The 13,811-nt window shown below is 34.9% G+C and overlaps 3 protein-coding genes across 3 annotated transcripts; 1 reads left to right on the forward strand and 2 right to left on the reverse strand.

Moving 5' to 3' along the window:
* Window positions 1–2,575: 2,575 nt before the first annotated feature.
* Window positions 2,576–3,624, forward strand: LOC145638658 (uncharacterized). The gene has a single exon (XM_081689650.1). The coding sequence runs from the start codon at window positions 2,631–2,633 to the stop codon at window positions 3,585–3,587; it is 957 nt and encodes a 318-aa protein (XP_081545776.1). The 5' UTR covers window positions 2,576–2,630; the 3' UTR covers window positions 3,588–3,624.
* On the reverse strand, window positions 3,624–8,276 carry LOC145638657 (uncharacterized). Its single transcript, XM_081689649.1, has 11 exons — window positions 7,922–8,276; window positions 7,751–7,831; window positions 7,493–7,588; window positions 6,157–6,240; window positions 5,986–6,055; window positions 5,702–5,784; window positions 4,942–5,021; window positions 4,732–4,830; window positions 4,540–4,636; window positions 3,956–4,045; window positions 3,624–3,835 (listed from the first exon to the last, which is right to left on the reverse strand). Exons 1-11 carry the CDS (start codon window positions 8,159–8,161, stop codon window positions 3,797–3,799), a joined length of 1,059 nt encoding a protein of 352 aa, XP_081545775.1. The 5' UTR covers window positions 8,162–8,276; the 3' UTR covers window positions 3,624–3,796.
* Window positions 8,277–10,116: 1,840 nt separating this feature from the next.
* LOC145638659 (WAT1-related protein At3g30340-like) lies at window positions 10,117–12,103 on the reverse strand. Its single transcript, XM_081689651.1, has 6 exons — window positions 11,922–12,103; window positions 11,733–11,795; window positions 11,484–11,600; window positions 11,005–11,395; window positions 10,547–10,698; window positions 10,117–10,298 (listed from the first exon to the last, which is right to left on the reverse strand). The coding sequence occupies exons 1-6, from the start codon at window positions 12,101–12,103 to the stop codon at window positions 10,136–10,138; spliced, it is 1,068 nt and encodes a 355-aa protein (XP_081545777.1). The 3' UTR covers window positions 10,117–10,135.
* Window positions 12,104–13,811: the final 1,708 nt, after the last annotated feature.

The raw sequence follows: 13,811 nt of genomic DNA on the forward strand, positions 1-13,811 counted from the left end.
AGAAAAAGAGAAGATTGAGAGAAAGCAGAAATGTGACAACTCGGACGGGTCAATATGCCCTTCAAACATTAAGGGTCCCCCAGATTCTTTGGGGCTCCCATCATTGGCCTAGTTTTGGTATTATTCAGGGTATATAATTGGACTTTTGGTTTTTTTTTTTTTTTTTTTTTTTTTTTTTTTTTTTTTTTTTTTTTTTTAAAAAAAAAAAGGGTGAATATTTCTATCCTTTACGAATAAGATCATCTACATGAGGTCCATATAATAGAGTGGGGCTACATTTATTTGGTGAGGGAAGAAATGGTGTGTAACTTTTTGGGAATAAAGTTCCAATTAATGTATTTGTTGTCAAAATTAGGAGTCATTTGGAATTTAGAGGATAGGTAAACCTTGTAACTTAAGCTTTGTCATTGTTTGAGCGAAGAATATTACTTGTGTCAATACTTTTCATATTTTTAAGATTTAAAAAATTATAAAACATCTACGCAATTTGAGTAACAAAAATTATGGTTATGGAAAGATCCAACACGATAATTGATACACTCTAAATATACATTATGTGTGCATGCTTTATAATCTATACCAATTTATTCGTTCTTATAGTTTTATAATTTTTTTATTTGTTTATTAGGTAGGTTAAATTTTAAACTCAAGGATGAGAAGTGAATAAGTGATGCTATAATTTTATTTTATTTTATTTCTTCCGTCGTTATGGAATCTCCAAGCATTTCCAATATATAAATAACTTGACAAAGGTAGCACACAAGAAATGCTTGAGAAACAAGAATATGACACCTAATCTAAGACTTGGCTATGAATATGGTCCAAAATCCAAATGTATCTGGACCAATACTATAAAATACCATGCCTTTTAAATGATAGAGAATGAAGTATCTGCACATTAGTACGTAGAAGAAATGAAGTGAAAATAAAAAGCCTTGGTTAAGGAAGGGAAGTTGAGAAGTCGTAAATAGTTGAAGAGAGTAATAAATACCAAGTTGTCATAACTATGACCATATTAGCTCATGTCATCTTACAAGATCATTTTCAATATATATACAACTTGACAAAAGTAGCACAAAAGAAATGCTTGAGGAACAAGAATATGACACCTAATTTAAGAATTTGCTATGAATATGATCTAAATGCACTCGGACCTATATAAGAAAATACAGGGGTTTTTAAATGATAGGGAATGAAGTATCTGAAAATTTTCAGACGCCACTGACCTATATACTCTATATTTTACACACTTCATTTCACTCAGAGGGACATGCAATATAGAAATAAATTGTATTGTAATGGACATGCAATATTGAGATTCCTTTTTCAAAATACATTAAAAATAAACATATGTATATATTAAATTCTCTACATATTGTTTTTGTTATACTCCGTACTATTATAATTAGTTTGAAAGAAAATGATACAGATGAGATTTAATTTTAGCCGAAACACTCCTATGTTAAGCTCCCTCAACAAAGTAATCACCCTTTTGATAGATTCTTTCAAGCAATCACCCTTTTTCATAACCCTTTATCCGTTTTCCTCTCTTCACAACTCCACATAAGCCAATTCTTCAGATTATGTCTGTGATGGGCAGCAGTCCCATATTACATTTTCTTCCAAAATACTCGTAAATAATTTTTACAGAAAAAACAATTCCAAGATTTTTTTTTTCAAAATAACGTTAGCTGGGCAATATTATAAGGACGTCAAAGAAAATATTAAAAATAAAATAAAATTGATACTCCGTATCAAGTAGTACTACTTGAAGCAACCTTCAATTTGACCAAGCCGGTGATCACAATAAACACAAAATTTTTCTTGTATAGATTACAAGTTCATCAAACTACTTGCATATATATTTTTTTTGACATCAACTACTTGCATATTAAAATAACAACTTTATGAAAATAAATAAAATTATACTCCATACTTTATTCATTAATCTTCCATCATACATTATATAGCAACTTTATCAATAAAATAATTTATTAATTAATCATCCATCTTAATTCAGCAGCAATAATACTATTAACACCTTCTAACTACTTCAAAAGCTAACAATCAGTTGCAATCATCAACAAACATCATCGCTTCCATAGAAAGGCAAGCACTCTTAAGGACTCAGCCAAACACCCAACCTCAGCAAACCCGAGAGTTATTAAATTATTGTATAGTCTTCCCCAAATTTTGACAACGAACTAATCGAAAACAACTGATATGATACGATAGAAAATAACAGACATAATACGGATAATACTATATATAATGGTAAATTACGATTCATCCATATACTGCATCCATTTGTAAGTTCGATTATGCGATAACCAACCTCGAGAAAGAGTCTCACCTTACAACTCACAGCATATACATGTAAAATAATACCATCATCATAAAGGTTTCACAATCTCAAGTCTGTAAAATAGCTTTGAATAATCTTCCTCACAATTGACAGGTTCTTTTTCAACAAGTTTTTGCTGTTGGTCAATCCTCATCCAATTCTCATTCAGCAAAAACAACTGCTCAACCATTCGAGGGGAGGCCCACCCTCTCCCTTAGAGTTAAAACTTATATCCACAGCAAAATCATATAAATCAATACTCTAATATGCAAAGGTCTAACAAAATATGTTTAATCCACTCCTGCCCTCAAGAAATTCGGCATATCTATCTACGATACCGGAGGGGGATATCCAGAGGGCCTTCTTCAAGTGCACAAAATGGCAGCTGGAAGAAACACTAGATCCGATCAACTGTCCGTACCACTACTACTGCAACAGCAACTATTCAGGAGATTACCCATCTTGGGTTGATAATTTGGCGATTGTCTTCATCACCATTACGTTCTTAGCAACAACAGTTTTGATGGTGGTGGGGATGATAGGAGGGAGAAAGGCAACTCCCCTTACTCGACTCAATCAGTTAAGGAGATACTTTCTTCCATCAGGTCCTATTTTCCTACCCATCATTCTTGTCATCATGGCAAAAGGACACAGGGTAAACACTGTGTTCCCTATGTCGTATAATGGTCCTGCAATCCTCCACCTGGTTCGGATTTCTGCTCTCGCATTCAACACTGAAACTGACAGCGACTTCAAGTATGTGTTCCTTGAGGCATCAACTATATCAGGAATCCTACATACAGCACTGTACTTGGACTCAATTATCTTGCCTTACTACACAGGTCTTGATGCCCTAATGTGGTCTAAATTCTCAGGTGAGTGCTTGTCCTGTGTCTGTAGGCAGCAGCCTCTAATTGTGGGAGGTATGCTGGTCTACAGGGGATGGTCAGTAACTACCGCTTTGGTAGTGGCTACTCTGATATTCAGAATATTCGGCAGGTTGACTACCGAAGAAAGCAAAGGGAAAACTATGTTGATGAAGTTTACTATGGAAAGTTTAAGTTGGATCTTAATGACTGTAGAATGTTTCTACCTGCTAATCATTCCTCCACCAATGAGATCTTGGACAAAAGCAGCTAGTTTCAGTGGTGTTTTAGTTTTGATGTGTCTCCAATTTCTTAAAAAGATCACTACTTCTATTGTTGCTCAATACAATGGCAACTCGCAAATTCCAGGATGGTAGTAGATAATTTTGCAACAAGAATGAAAAAAAGACATGTTTAAACAAACAAAATTCATTGTCATTTCATCAATAGCATATTTTTCATTGACAGGATATCATTCATGAAGGTAACAAATAGAAAATTGAAATACATTGGCAAGCTAAGCAAAATTTGAGGCTTTACAATTACCCTATGAGCCAAATTTTGGACACACAAATCAATGGGCAAATCACAAGAAAAATCTCCTTCGACTGGTGTCCATCTCCGGCTGTTAAAATAAATAGCCAAAAAAAAAAAAAAATTAATACACAAATTAACCACAAAAAAGAATGAACATATTAACAGCATTTTATTCCTGCTCAAACAGTAGAAGCAGTAACAAAATTACCTTATGAGTCCATTCAAATTCCCCGCCTTGAGTATCAAATGTGCCATGCTGCAGGCTTCTCAACTTCAATACAAACCGAGGACCGCATTCCTGCATAGAATATAAACCAACAGTTCAAAGATAATAACATTTGGTAAATTAACCTCATCTAGATCACCAGATAACACAACTAAATTATGTTCAACAACAACACAACTAAATTATGTTCAACAACAACAACAATAAAGCCTTAGTCCCAAAATGATTTAGGGTCGGCTAACATGAACCGTCACAAGGAATCGTACGATATAAAGAAAAGGACGTAACAAAATAATCGTTTGAAAGAGTTTGAGAAAGGTGAGTAAAGTGAGCAAACGAAAGAGCATTCAAGAAAAACTAAGGGAGTTTTAAAAGGTAACCAAGAATAAAGTTCAAGAAAGTTTAAAAAAGTGGTTAAAACGTTGGAGCAAAAAACATCAAAGGAAAGCAATACAGTTCATAAAATTTGGCAAGCTACAGCATGAAATTTCAAAATAGTAGAATTTGGGGGAGATGGGGTCAAAAAGAGAGGAGGAAAAGTATAATGAAACCAAAAAATTACAAACCTGCAGACGGGGCTTGACATAATCTGAAGCCTTCTTCTCGGCAGTAGGATCCTTTTTGGAGTCTACTTTCTTTGGATCTTTGGATTCAAATACATACCTAGCATAATACCAAGAACAAGAAATTGATACAGCAGAATCTTCATGAAGTAAAAAAATACCATCTAGGTAGAAGAGGCAACAAGCAATGTGTACCTATGGTGGCGAAAGAATATATAATCCCGCTGACAGTGAAAGGTAACAACCCGACGACCGCGAAATTCTGGTTTTTGGGGGAAGAGAGATTGTAACATTCTGAATTATAAAAGAAAGAAAAACTGTCAGAAACCAGTCATAACACCTAAATGAAAGGGTCACTAGAAGCACAGATTAGCACGTTACTACTATATAGGAAATAAAGGAGACCTTCCAACACGACACCCAAGCCTTGTTGTGAAGTTATTTAGCATTAGTTCAGGCCAATGACTGGTTGGATTACCATGATTCTGCAAATAAAACAAAAAAAAAAAATAGTTTCATGAGCATAAAAAAGAGAGCACTAAGCAATACACAACTACTTAACCAATAAGACTTGATAGGAAATACAGTCACATTACAGGTCTATTCAAGCTATCAATCCATTGCTATAAAAAAATGTTTTATCGCAGAATAAAATCTAGGCAAGTTGAAACTCTTTAAAGGCTCTTAAAGTGAATTATAATTCTATACCCATCAATATTAGAAATTTCAGACACAAAAGATATTCACAGGATGGCCGACAAGATGATTGGACACTCTTACAAGGAACAAGTTACAGACCAGAATTACACATAAAGCTACGAACAGTGAAACAACATAATACAAAGTAATATACTTTCCTTTTAGCTCAGGTGAGCAAGTCAGTAGTTCAGTACTATAAAAGTCAATCTCAAATTAGGTGTATGTGCGTTGACTGTGTTGTATGACTTGTATCTTGACGTGCAGCCAAGGGCATCCAAATGAGTTACAAATTTAGTTAACATTTGTAAATACAGCTAATACTCCCTCAGTCCCTTTTTGTTTGCTCTATGACCTACTTGCTTTTGAGAGCTTTATGAGTCATATGGGGACAAAAATAAGGGACAGAGGGAGTGTGTATTAGTGTATTACATTTCAAAACAAACAAAATTTACAACTGGTGACTAACCTTAATCTCTTTTCGTAATTTAAGTTTTGAAAGCTTGAAATGTGCAGTTGGTCCATCAGGTAAGCCAATGATTAAGAGAGCATCTATGTCACCAAATCAGAGAAAAACATTATAAGATGTTAAAAAGAAAAACAAATTGATAGCATAAGTTGAGCTATATGACTTTCCAGTCAAAGCGTTACATACAGCCACATAAGCAAAAGACAACAAGATTTGGGAAAGGGCCAGATCAAATCTTCTATATTAAAATATACTTCTGCTGATTGGAGAAAAACGACACTGACCTGGTTCTCTTCTATTTGTATGGACAACCATCAAAGTAGTGAAATCCTTTTTAGTTGCATAAGTCACAATCTACATAAGTTGTTTAACGAAAAGACAGGGAAATAAGATATTCGGCAATGAGAAAGATAATTTGTTATCTATATTATATGGTAAAGGAGACAAATTCCAACCTTCTTCAAGTCGTAGGTTCCTCTCTTATGGTAAGAGGAATTTGGGATAACTTGAACTAATTCTTTGATAAACTCAGGTCCCCTCTGCAAACAGCATAAGATGAAAATCAGGCTATATGCATTCATATTGCAGAATATATTAGGAACTACTTCGCATCAAAATATGCAGTTGACAAGGATGGATACATGATTGTATCACATCGACATCAAAACAAAGCCGTTATCATTAGCAGTGCTCAGCACTAGCTACTTTACACCTCAAACATCCCAACGTGTAGCAAGCCAGGAGCCAAACAAGCAATTGCCTCCATGTATTTCAACACACAGGTACCAAGAACATAAATTTCAATGCTTATTCTAAACTCCTTAACCCCCACCCATCAAGTATACAAAGTACATGAAGTACTTCTCAAGGCAGCTGCTATACCAATTGAAATGAGGGAATACAATCATCACAGTCAATGAATATTTAGAGCTACATGTACATCGTTATCAATCATCAATTGTATCTCCACATGAAAGGGGGAAAAAAAAAGACTATTTCCTATGTCAAAACATAGTTGCTCATTATCAACCTCTAGTTATAAAGGACAAGGCATAAATATTAGCTTATCAAACAGCCCTTTGTGATGGCTAGACCATTCCCACACTCTTCCCATCACTTGACTTGTGCAGGGGCACGTTTATAAGTTTATAAACCATTAGTACTTTTCAAATAAGGTGACAAATTCTTCTGAACTCCAATAATAGTTTTTAAAACTCATTTCCAAACCTTTGGAGCTTGGAGCATTATAAAGGAATAGAAAGAAATCACAACGTAAGTAATCAGTTCTTTAGAATTGACCTAGACCTACATAGAATTAGTTGTGCCTTCAAACCAAAGGTTTAAAGGGGCATATAAATCATTTTGGTACCTGAACTGAAAGTACAAACAGCACCGAATTTAGTGCACAAACATAATTTCCTTTCAAAGTATACACATTAAAAATTACTTAGCAACAACAAGGATCATGTTAAGACCAATTATAAGGTAACAACACCCAGAAACACAAATAGCCTTACTCCGTTTTTACAAGCGCTCTTTACACTAGTTCATTGCTTTGATGTGATCATAATACTACCTCCGTTACACATTATGTGCAACGATTAGACATTTTTCCTTTCTGCTTTATGTCAAATCGTTGCACATAACCTGTAACGGAGGTAGTATAAATCATTCCACATTTCCCTATACATGTCATTGATAACCTAAGACTGTCTAGAGCGAAAGAAATACGCAAACGTGATAACAATAGCAAATGTAATAGCAACAGCAAGTGAAAGGACAAGATCATACAGTGGAGTTAAAACGGCATGTAGTGATCATAACTTTCTGAGCACGCTGCCCTTTCAAAACCGCACTAAACTCATCCGTATCCAATTCCGCAAACAACTGCAACAAAAAATGCACCCATTAATTCAACAATTCCACCACATTTCTAGCCACATTACCAAAATTGAGACATTACATAAAAAAATTAAAGCCAATTTCTGAAGAATTTAACCACATTTCAAGCAATGTAAACGAAATTAAGACATTAAATTAATTAAAAACCTCTTCATCATCAGGCTTGCAAACAGTCTCATCAGCTTCCCTAGTATTCTCAATCGTACGAGGAATAGGCCTTGGAGGAAGCTACAAAACACAAAATCAAAATCAATCTCAGCCGTTAAATCGAACTTGAAATCGAAATCAAACGGTTGGAATGAAGAGAGAGAAAAAAACCTCTTCGCCGAGTTCAAGAGCGCGTTTATCAGCAGCATCACGAGCTTTGGTCTTCTTACGCTTATCAAGCTTCTTCTCGTGCTTAATCTTAGCATGAATTTCAGACCTTTTGGCTTTGTTCTTAATCATGGAAGGTAGAAGTTGTTCCTTCTTGAAGGTTGAAGTTGAAGGTTTAGCATCTTCTCCGTTGGTTTCGCCGCCATTGTTGGAAGCTTCTTTCTCTCTCTTCTTCCCTGCCATTTTCTCTCTCTAGAATTTTGGGAGGGTTTAAGGTATGGCAGTCGGAAAACGGAGGTCGGAAGGAGAGATGTTTAACTAGGGTTTTAGTTTGACTCGGGGAAGAGTGGAAGACGATAGTAGGAGAAGTTTGGGTTATAATGTAATGGGCCACTGTCTTATCTCTCAATTTATCGGTTGGGCCTTTGTTAAGACTTTAAATACACTTTATTCGGAAAATTTAGGTGATAATATAGACGGGATTTAATCTCAAGTTTTGAATTTTTGACTAATACCTCTCAAAATTTTAGATAACTGGGTAATTATATGCTTAAATGTGGTCTTATTAGATTATGCAATGAAAGCTACGCTCTAGTCTAAGAATATATGATATCGAGTTTCAAGAAAGATTACGGAATAGATTACAAATGTATACGATAAACCAATATATATACGTAGTATTATGGACTTAATAAGTCGTTCTAACATGAAAACAAAATCAAACATTCTTTGTTTTTTAGAAGGAAAAAACCGAGCTAATGCATTAATTACACAAACTCTGTATCTATACTAGAACAATATAAAAGCACTTCAAAATGAGTAGCTTTTGAATTGCTAAACTGGGAAAACTTATTTTTTTATTTTTTTTTAGGAAAATTTGATAATTACCACCAACTATTGTTGCCAAAATTGAAATTACCACCTCAAGTTTTTTTTTTTTTTTTAATTTTACCACCTAGTTTTTTCCCAAAGTTTTCAAATTCCCACCTTTTGGGAGACATGACGTCATCAAGGGCCCACGCAACCATTTTCCCTCTCTTTCTCTCTCTCTTCCCTCGATTTCCCTCTTTCTTCCCACGATATCCTTCCAATTGAATCTAAAAATTCGATTTTAAACACGAAATTTTCGCAAATTAGGTTACAATTGTTGCAATCTAACGTAGAACAAACTTAATTGAGTAGTTTAATTAGGGTTAACAGCATCAATTTGGGGGTTTTGGCTCAATTCAAAAAAGTAGGGTTTATGAAATGATTAATTGGACAATTAAACATGTAATTGGAGGAAAAAACATAATTTAAACATGTAATTGGGCGAAAACACTAACATTGTAGTGGTGATTAATCATTTCGAGGATCATGTTCATGTGCAAAAAAAAATACACCATTACAACCCAAAATACCAAAGTATGAGTGGTGAAATTAGATTACAGGCTTCCTCCCACTCTTGTCTTCCTTGCTCACTTTCTTGCTGCCTTCCTTGCTTACTTTCTTACTGTCTTCCTTGCTCACTTTCTTGCTGCCTTCCTTGCTTACTTTCTTACTGTCTTTCTTGCTACCTTTCTTGCTACCTTTCTTCCCTTTCCCTTTTATTGCTATATGCTTCCTTCTAGGCGTTGATCTGATAGTGTTCTGCTGCCTTTTCAAACCCTCATTAAATTCTTCTTCAGTCACAACACTGCTCTTTTGCTCAGAGAAAGTACCGCAATAAGGGTTCTTTTAGAAAGAAAAGGAGAGAGAGTGAAAGTTGAGTGTTGAATGTTAGGGTTTAAAATTAAATTTGGGTGGGTGAGAGTACAGTAATGAGAATTGAAGAGGAGAGAGATGAAACTGAAATAAGGGAGTAGATGAACAGGGGAAGAAAGAGGGAAATCGAGGGAAGGAGAAAAAGAAAGGGAAAAATGTTGCGTGGGCCCTTGATGATGTCATGTCTCCTAAAAGGTGGGAATTTGAAAACTTTTGGAAAAAAACTAGGTGGTAAAATTAAAAAAAAAAACTTGAGGTGGTAATTTCAATTTTGGCAATAATAGTTGGTGGTAATTATCAAATTTTCCTTTTTTTTATTAAGCAATTTTCTGAAAAAGAGCATTGTTCCTATACTTTTTTAGCTAATACAATACAAATTGGTTTAACAATGGTTCCAAAAGGTTTTAATAATTTCCAAAGAACTTGGTAATGTTATTGTTTTGAGAACAAATACATCAAATTAAGCTACAAGGGTCATTCTGAATTGGAGGAGACTCGGATCGCGTTCAACGCAGTTGCAGAATTTCCATGGCATTCCACTGCTTCAGCTGGTCTATTGACGTTATGTTGCGCTTCATTACTTTTACCCCACAATAGCATATACAGACCACATATGACCATGATGGATCCTATAACACTGTTAACAACACATAAATCAAAATGAGAAGCATGAATTTGATCAAAAGAAAGCAAATCAACTAGAAAATTTTAATTTTAATTTTAATTCCATACGATCTGTTCCATTTATATGTCATTTTTGTATGTTTTGAGTTGTAAGTTACTCGTAACATATCACACCAATCCGTTATTTCTTTCTTCCCTGATTGTAACTATCAAATGGGACAGAAGGAGTACTAATTATGTAACAAAGCGAAGAAAACAGACCTTCCAAGATAAATTTGTTCATGAAAGAAGGCGAAATCCATTATGGTAACAAAAATTGGTATGAAAGGGCTGAATGCTGCAGTAAACACTGGGCCCTTCTGTTCAACGCACCATGACATACCAACATAGCATAGTCCTGAACCCGAAATTCCCTGCATTTTTTAAAAACATCAACTGATTTCTTCATGTTCTTAAAGCATAATCTTATTTACAAATATATATGCTATCAACTTAAACCTTAGCTTATAGGAAAGAATATCTTGGAAATTGATGTGTTTCTCTGGTGCATAAAGGAAGATTTTGAGAATCCTTCAAAGTAATCCCAAAAGAAATAATTGGCGGGACCTTTGATAGTGAATTACTGATTAACTAATTTATGCTAAAGATTGATATTGGCATATTAACTTCGATATCGAGACTAAAAACTATGATTGCAGCAAATAATAATTCTTACTTACAGCAAATAGCACAGTAAAGATTTGCAGCTTTCCCCTCAGAATCCATATTGTAATGTCTCTGTTGATGGCAAAGCATAGAATTGCTGATTGAACAGCGCCAAAAGATGACATCAAGGCTGTGCTCGAGTATTTAAAAGGGTATTTCTTGCCAATCTTTGACTGTATAAGAAACCATCCAGACCAACACACGGCGCTTGACAGAAGAAAAATTGAACCAAGAATCCATTTTTCCTTGCTGACAGACTTAGAAGGCGTACTCAAATGCTTAGCATGATATGTGGACACTGGAATTCCTCTGTACAGGATGAGTAGTATAGCTCCACCGATGCAAGTAAGTGAACCTAACACTTTAGCTATCCCATGTTTGCTTCTCAAGTTCACTTTCTCTTGCCTGCAAAAGCTCAATGCAGTTAAAACTTATTATATTTTTACAAGAGATGTGCTAAATGTGCTATTAGGAATGTGAAACTTCATCTCACCCTAGAGGTAAAGCCAAAAGGAAAGTGAATACAGGGCTCATATTAGCGAATGCACTAGCAAATGCAGCAGATGTGTATTGTGTCCCAAGAAGAAACAGGTACTGAGTGAGTGTTGCCCTGAAAACAACCATCAATTCACCATTTCTCCACAGTTTAAGTAAGCCATCTCAAAGAACAAAAACTTCATTATTTCAAAAGGGGAAGGGGAAACCAACATCAAGTATGTAAGAAACAACTGTTTTCTCTCACCCAATGAGAGCACTGAAGAAGGTATAGCATAAGATTGAAGTTGTGAGCTTTACTCCACTTTGCCTGCAAACACAGTACATACCTTAGCACCCACATTGATTTTTTAACCAATGTTTTCTATAGACTTATTTACATCAGGGTTTGTTGCACATAACAAGTCAATTCAAACAATGTTTGCAGATGATTTACCTCTCACAGAAGTAGGCAATGGGTGCCAAAAATATTGAAGCAGAAGTCAGTCTGTATGTGATTATAACCAACTGATTTGTACCCTCGTCAAGAATCTTCTTTAATAAGATGTTCAATACTGCAATCACAAAGTAAACAGCCAATATTACTGCAACAGGCTTCCATTGCTGATATCCCGCCATAGGCTAGGACGCTAGGTTACACTTTTTCCTTCCTTCTTTGTTGCCTTTTGTAGCAAATGTTAGCCAGACTGATCAAACCCCAGCAATGTTAGCACTCAAACATCTTATATTTAGGAAAGAAATAGCAAATAAGAAACAGTAACACTAAAACTAGACATGTCACATCATCTGCTTTTTCAAGAAAGAAGTTCACATCAACACAACTTATATTCTATTGTTGGTTAACTTTTGGTTGATCCTTCCCAACAGTTCAAACTACAGTGAAGTTTTCCAAGGTCACACGCCTTCGTCATCATCTAATAACCTCATAGAGTGATCATGAATCACTTTATACTTACCAGATTAGGAGATGTTCTTCATTTCCATTTAGAGTGTGATGTAAAACAAGGCATATCCTTCTTTTTGACGGAATCCTATTCTAACAACAAGACAGCAGAATGACCAAAAACGGAATAGCCTCAAGTGCAATTAACCAACAAGAATAATATGTCATATCATATAACACATTTAGAAGCCATTAAATAAGATTATACAGCATATGTACAAATTTACACTTGCTATTAGTGTATCTTAGAATAATATGTGTGAGGATACTGTTTCCAGATACAGAGCTGTGCACATGCTGAAGAAAGTAGAACATCTAGCAAAAGTAAGATTTGGTAAATATATCAGAAACACAAATTTTCTTTAAGACTTCCAATATCACCACTCTGCGGCACCTTACAAAAGTTACAAACATATCTTTCAGGTACTTGTTTTTATTGCTGATACAAGAATTATTGTCTTTGAATGACCAAAGAACCTCAAAAACTTTATGTAGTACATTGGATGCTAGTTAGTGTAGCCAAAATGCTGTCTATGACTCTATGCTTATATTATTAATTAGAGAACTAGCAGAATATAGGATAACAAATACAGCTTCAATATGCCATATGGCTGTTGGCCTCACAGAACTAGCATGAGATTAATTGCTTTATTTAGGCTAGACTGAGTAGTGTCTGGTAAAGAGAGCTAGTATAGCTAGTGCTAAACCCACTGCCATTAATAGCAATATGGCATGTATCCATACTTCTGCTAAACGAGGGAAAATGGCCTTTCTGGTCCTGACCAACAATCTTATGCCACATTAAACCACTTTCAATTGAGCATCTTATAATGGTGCTCAAAATACTTTCACCTAGATGATTTACAATTTACATGATAAAATTTTCCAAATTAATTGTCAAAATTATATGTCAAAGTGTCAGAGAAAGCATTGTAACATGTATCAGTAAATAATATGACTTGCTAAATAGAAGTAAATAAGTAAGTTCTATATCAATACTATAACAGAAAACATTATCTTTAAGATAGGATTACTGGAATATACACTAGGCTCAATACTGATCCAGATGAGTATGATATAACACTTCAAAGAATAAAGCTGTAAGGAAATAGTTATCTTGCCATGATAATAACTGGAACCATAGATGGTGAGGTGGTTCTGGATTATTTATACATCACTCTCCTATTAGGAGGAAAGCAGGCTTCCATCCATGGCTCAACATTAGCAATAATTAACTATAAGCTAATATAACTATGGTGACCAAGGCATCACATGGATGAAAGTAAAAGCTAGGGAGAGGAAGGAGCAAAGAGGGGGAGGTGGGAAGAGTACAAACATGGATGACAATTATTCTCACAACTAGAGGGGGGTTGAATAATATCT

Source organism: Chenopodium album, chromosome 7 (assembly GCF_948465745.1).
Source record: "Chenopodium album chromosome 7, dcCheAlbu1.1, whole genome shotgun sequence".
NCBI classification, from domain to species: domain Eukaryota; kingdom Viridiplantae; phylum Streptophyta; class Magnoliopsida; order Caryophyllales; family Amaranthaceae; genus Chenopodium; species Chenopodium album.

Excerpts from the sequence above, each read along its gene's own strand:
- LOC145638657 (XM_081689649.1), bottom strand. The coding sequence starts at position 8,161 with ATGGCAGGGAAGAAGAGAGAGAAAGAAGCTTCCAACAATGGCGGCGAA. Across the intron at positions 6,241-7,492 it reads CATGCCGTTTTAACTCCACT|AGGGGACCTGAGTTTATCAA; the intron begins GTATGATCTTGT and ends TGCTGTTTGCAG. Across the intron at positions 5,022-5,701 it reads AATTACGAAAAGAGATTAAG|AATCATGGTAATCCAACCAG; the intron begins GTTAGTCACCAG and ends TTTTATTTGCAG.
- LOC145638659 (XM_081689651.1), bottom strand. The coding sequence starts at position 12,103 with ATGGCGGGATATCAGCAATGGAAGCCTGTTGCAGTAATATTGGCTGTT. Across the intron at positions 11,796-11,921 it reads ATTGCCTACTTCTGTGAGAG|GCAAAGTGGAGTAAAGCTCA; the intron begins GTAAATCATCTG and ends CTGTGTTTGCAG. Across the intron at positions 11,396-11,483 it reads CTTTTGGCTTTACCTCTAGG|GCAAGAGAAAGTGAACTTGA; the intron begins GTGAGATGAAGT and ends GAGCTTTTGCAG.
- LOC145638658 (XM_081689650.1), top strand. The coding sequence starts at position 2,631 with ATGTTTAATCCACTCCTGCCCTCAAGAAATTCGGCATATCTATCTACG.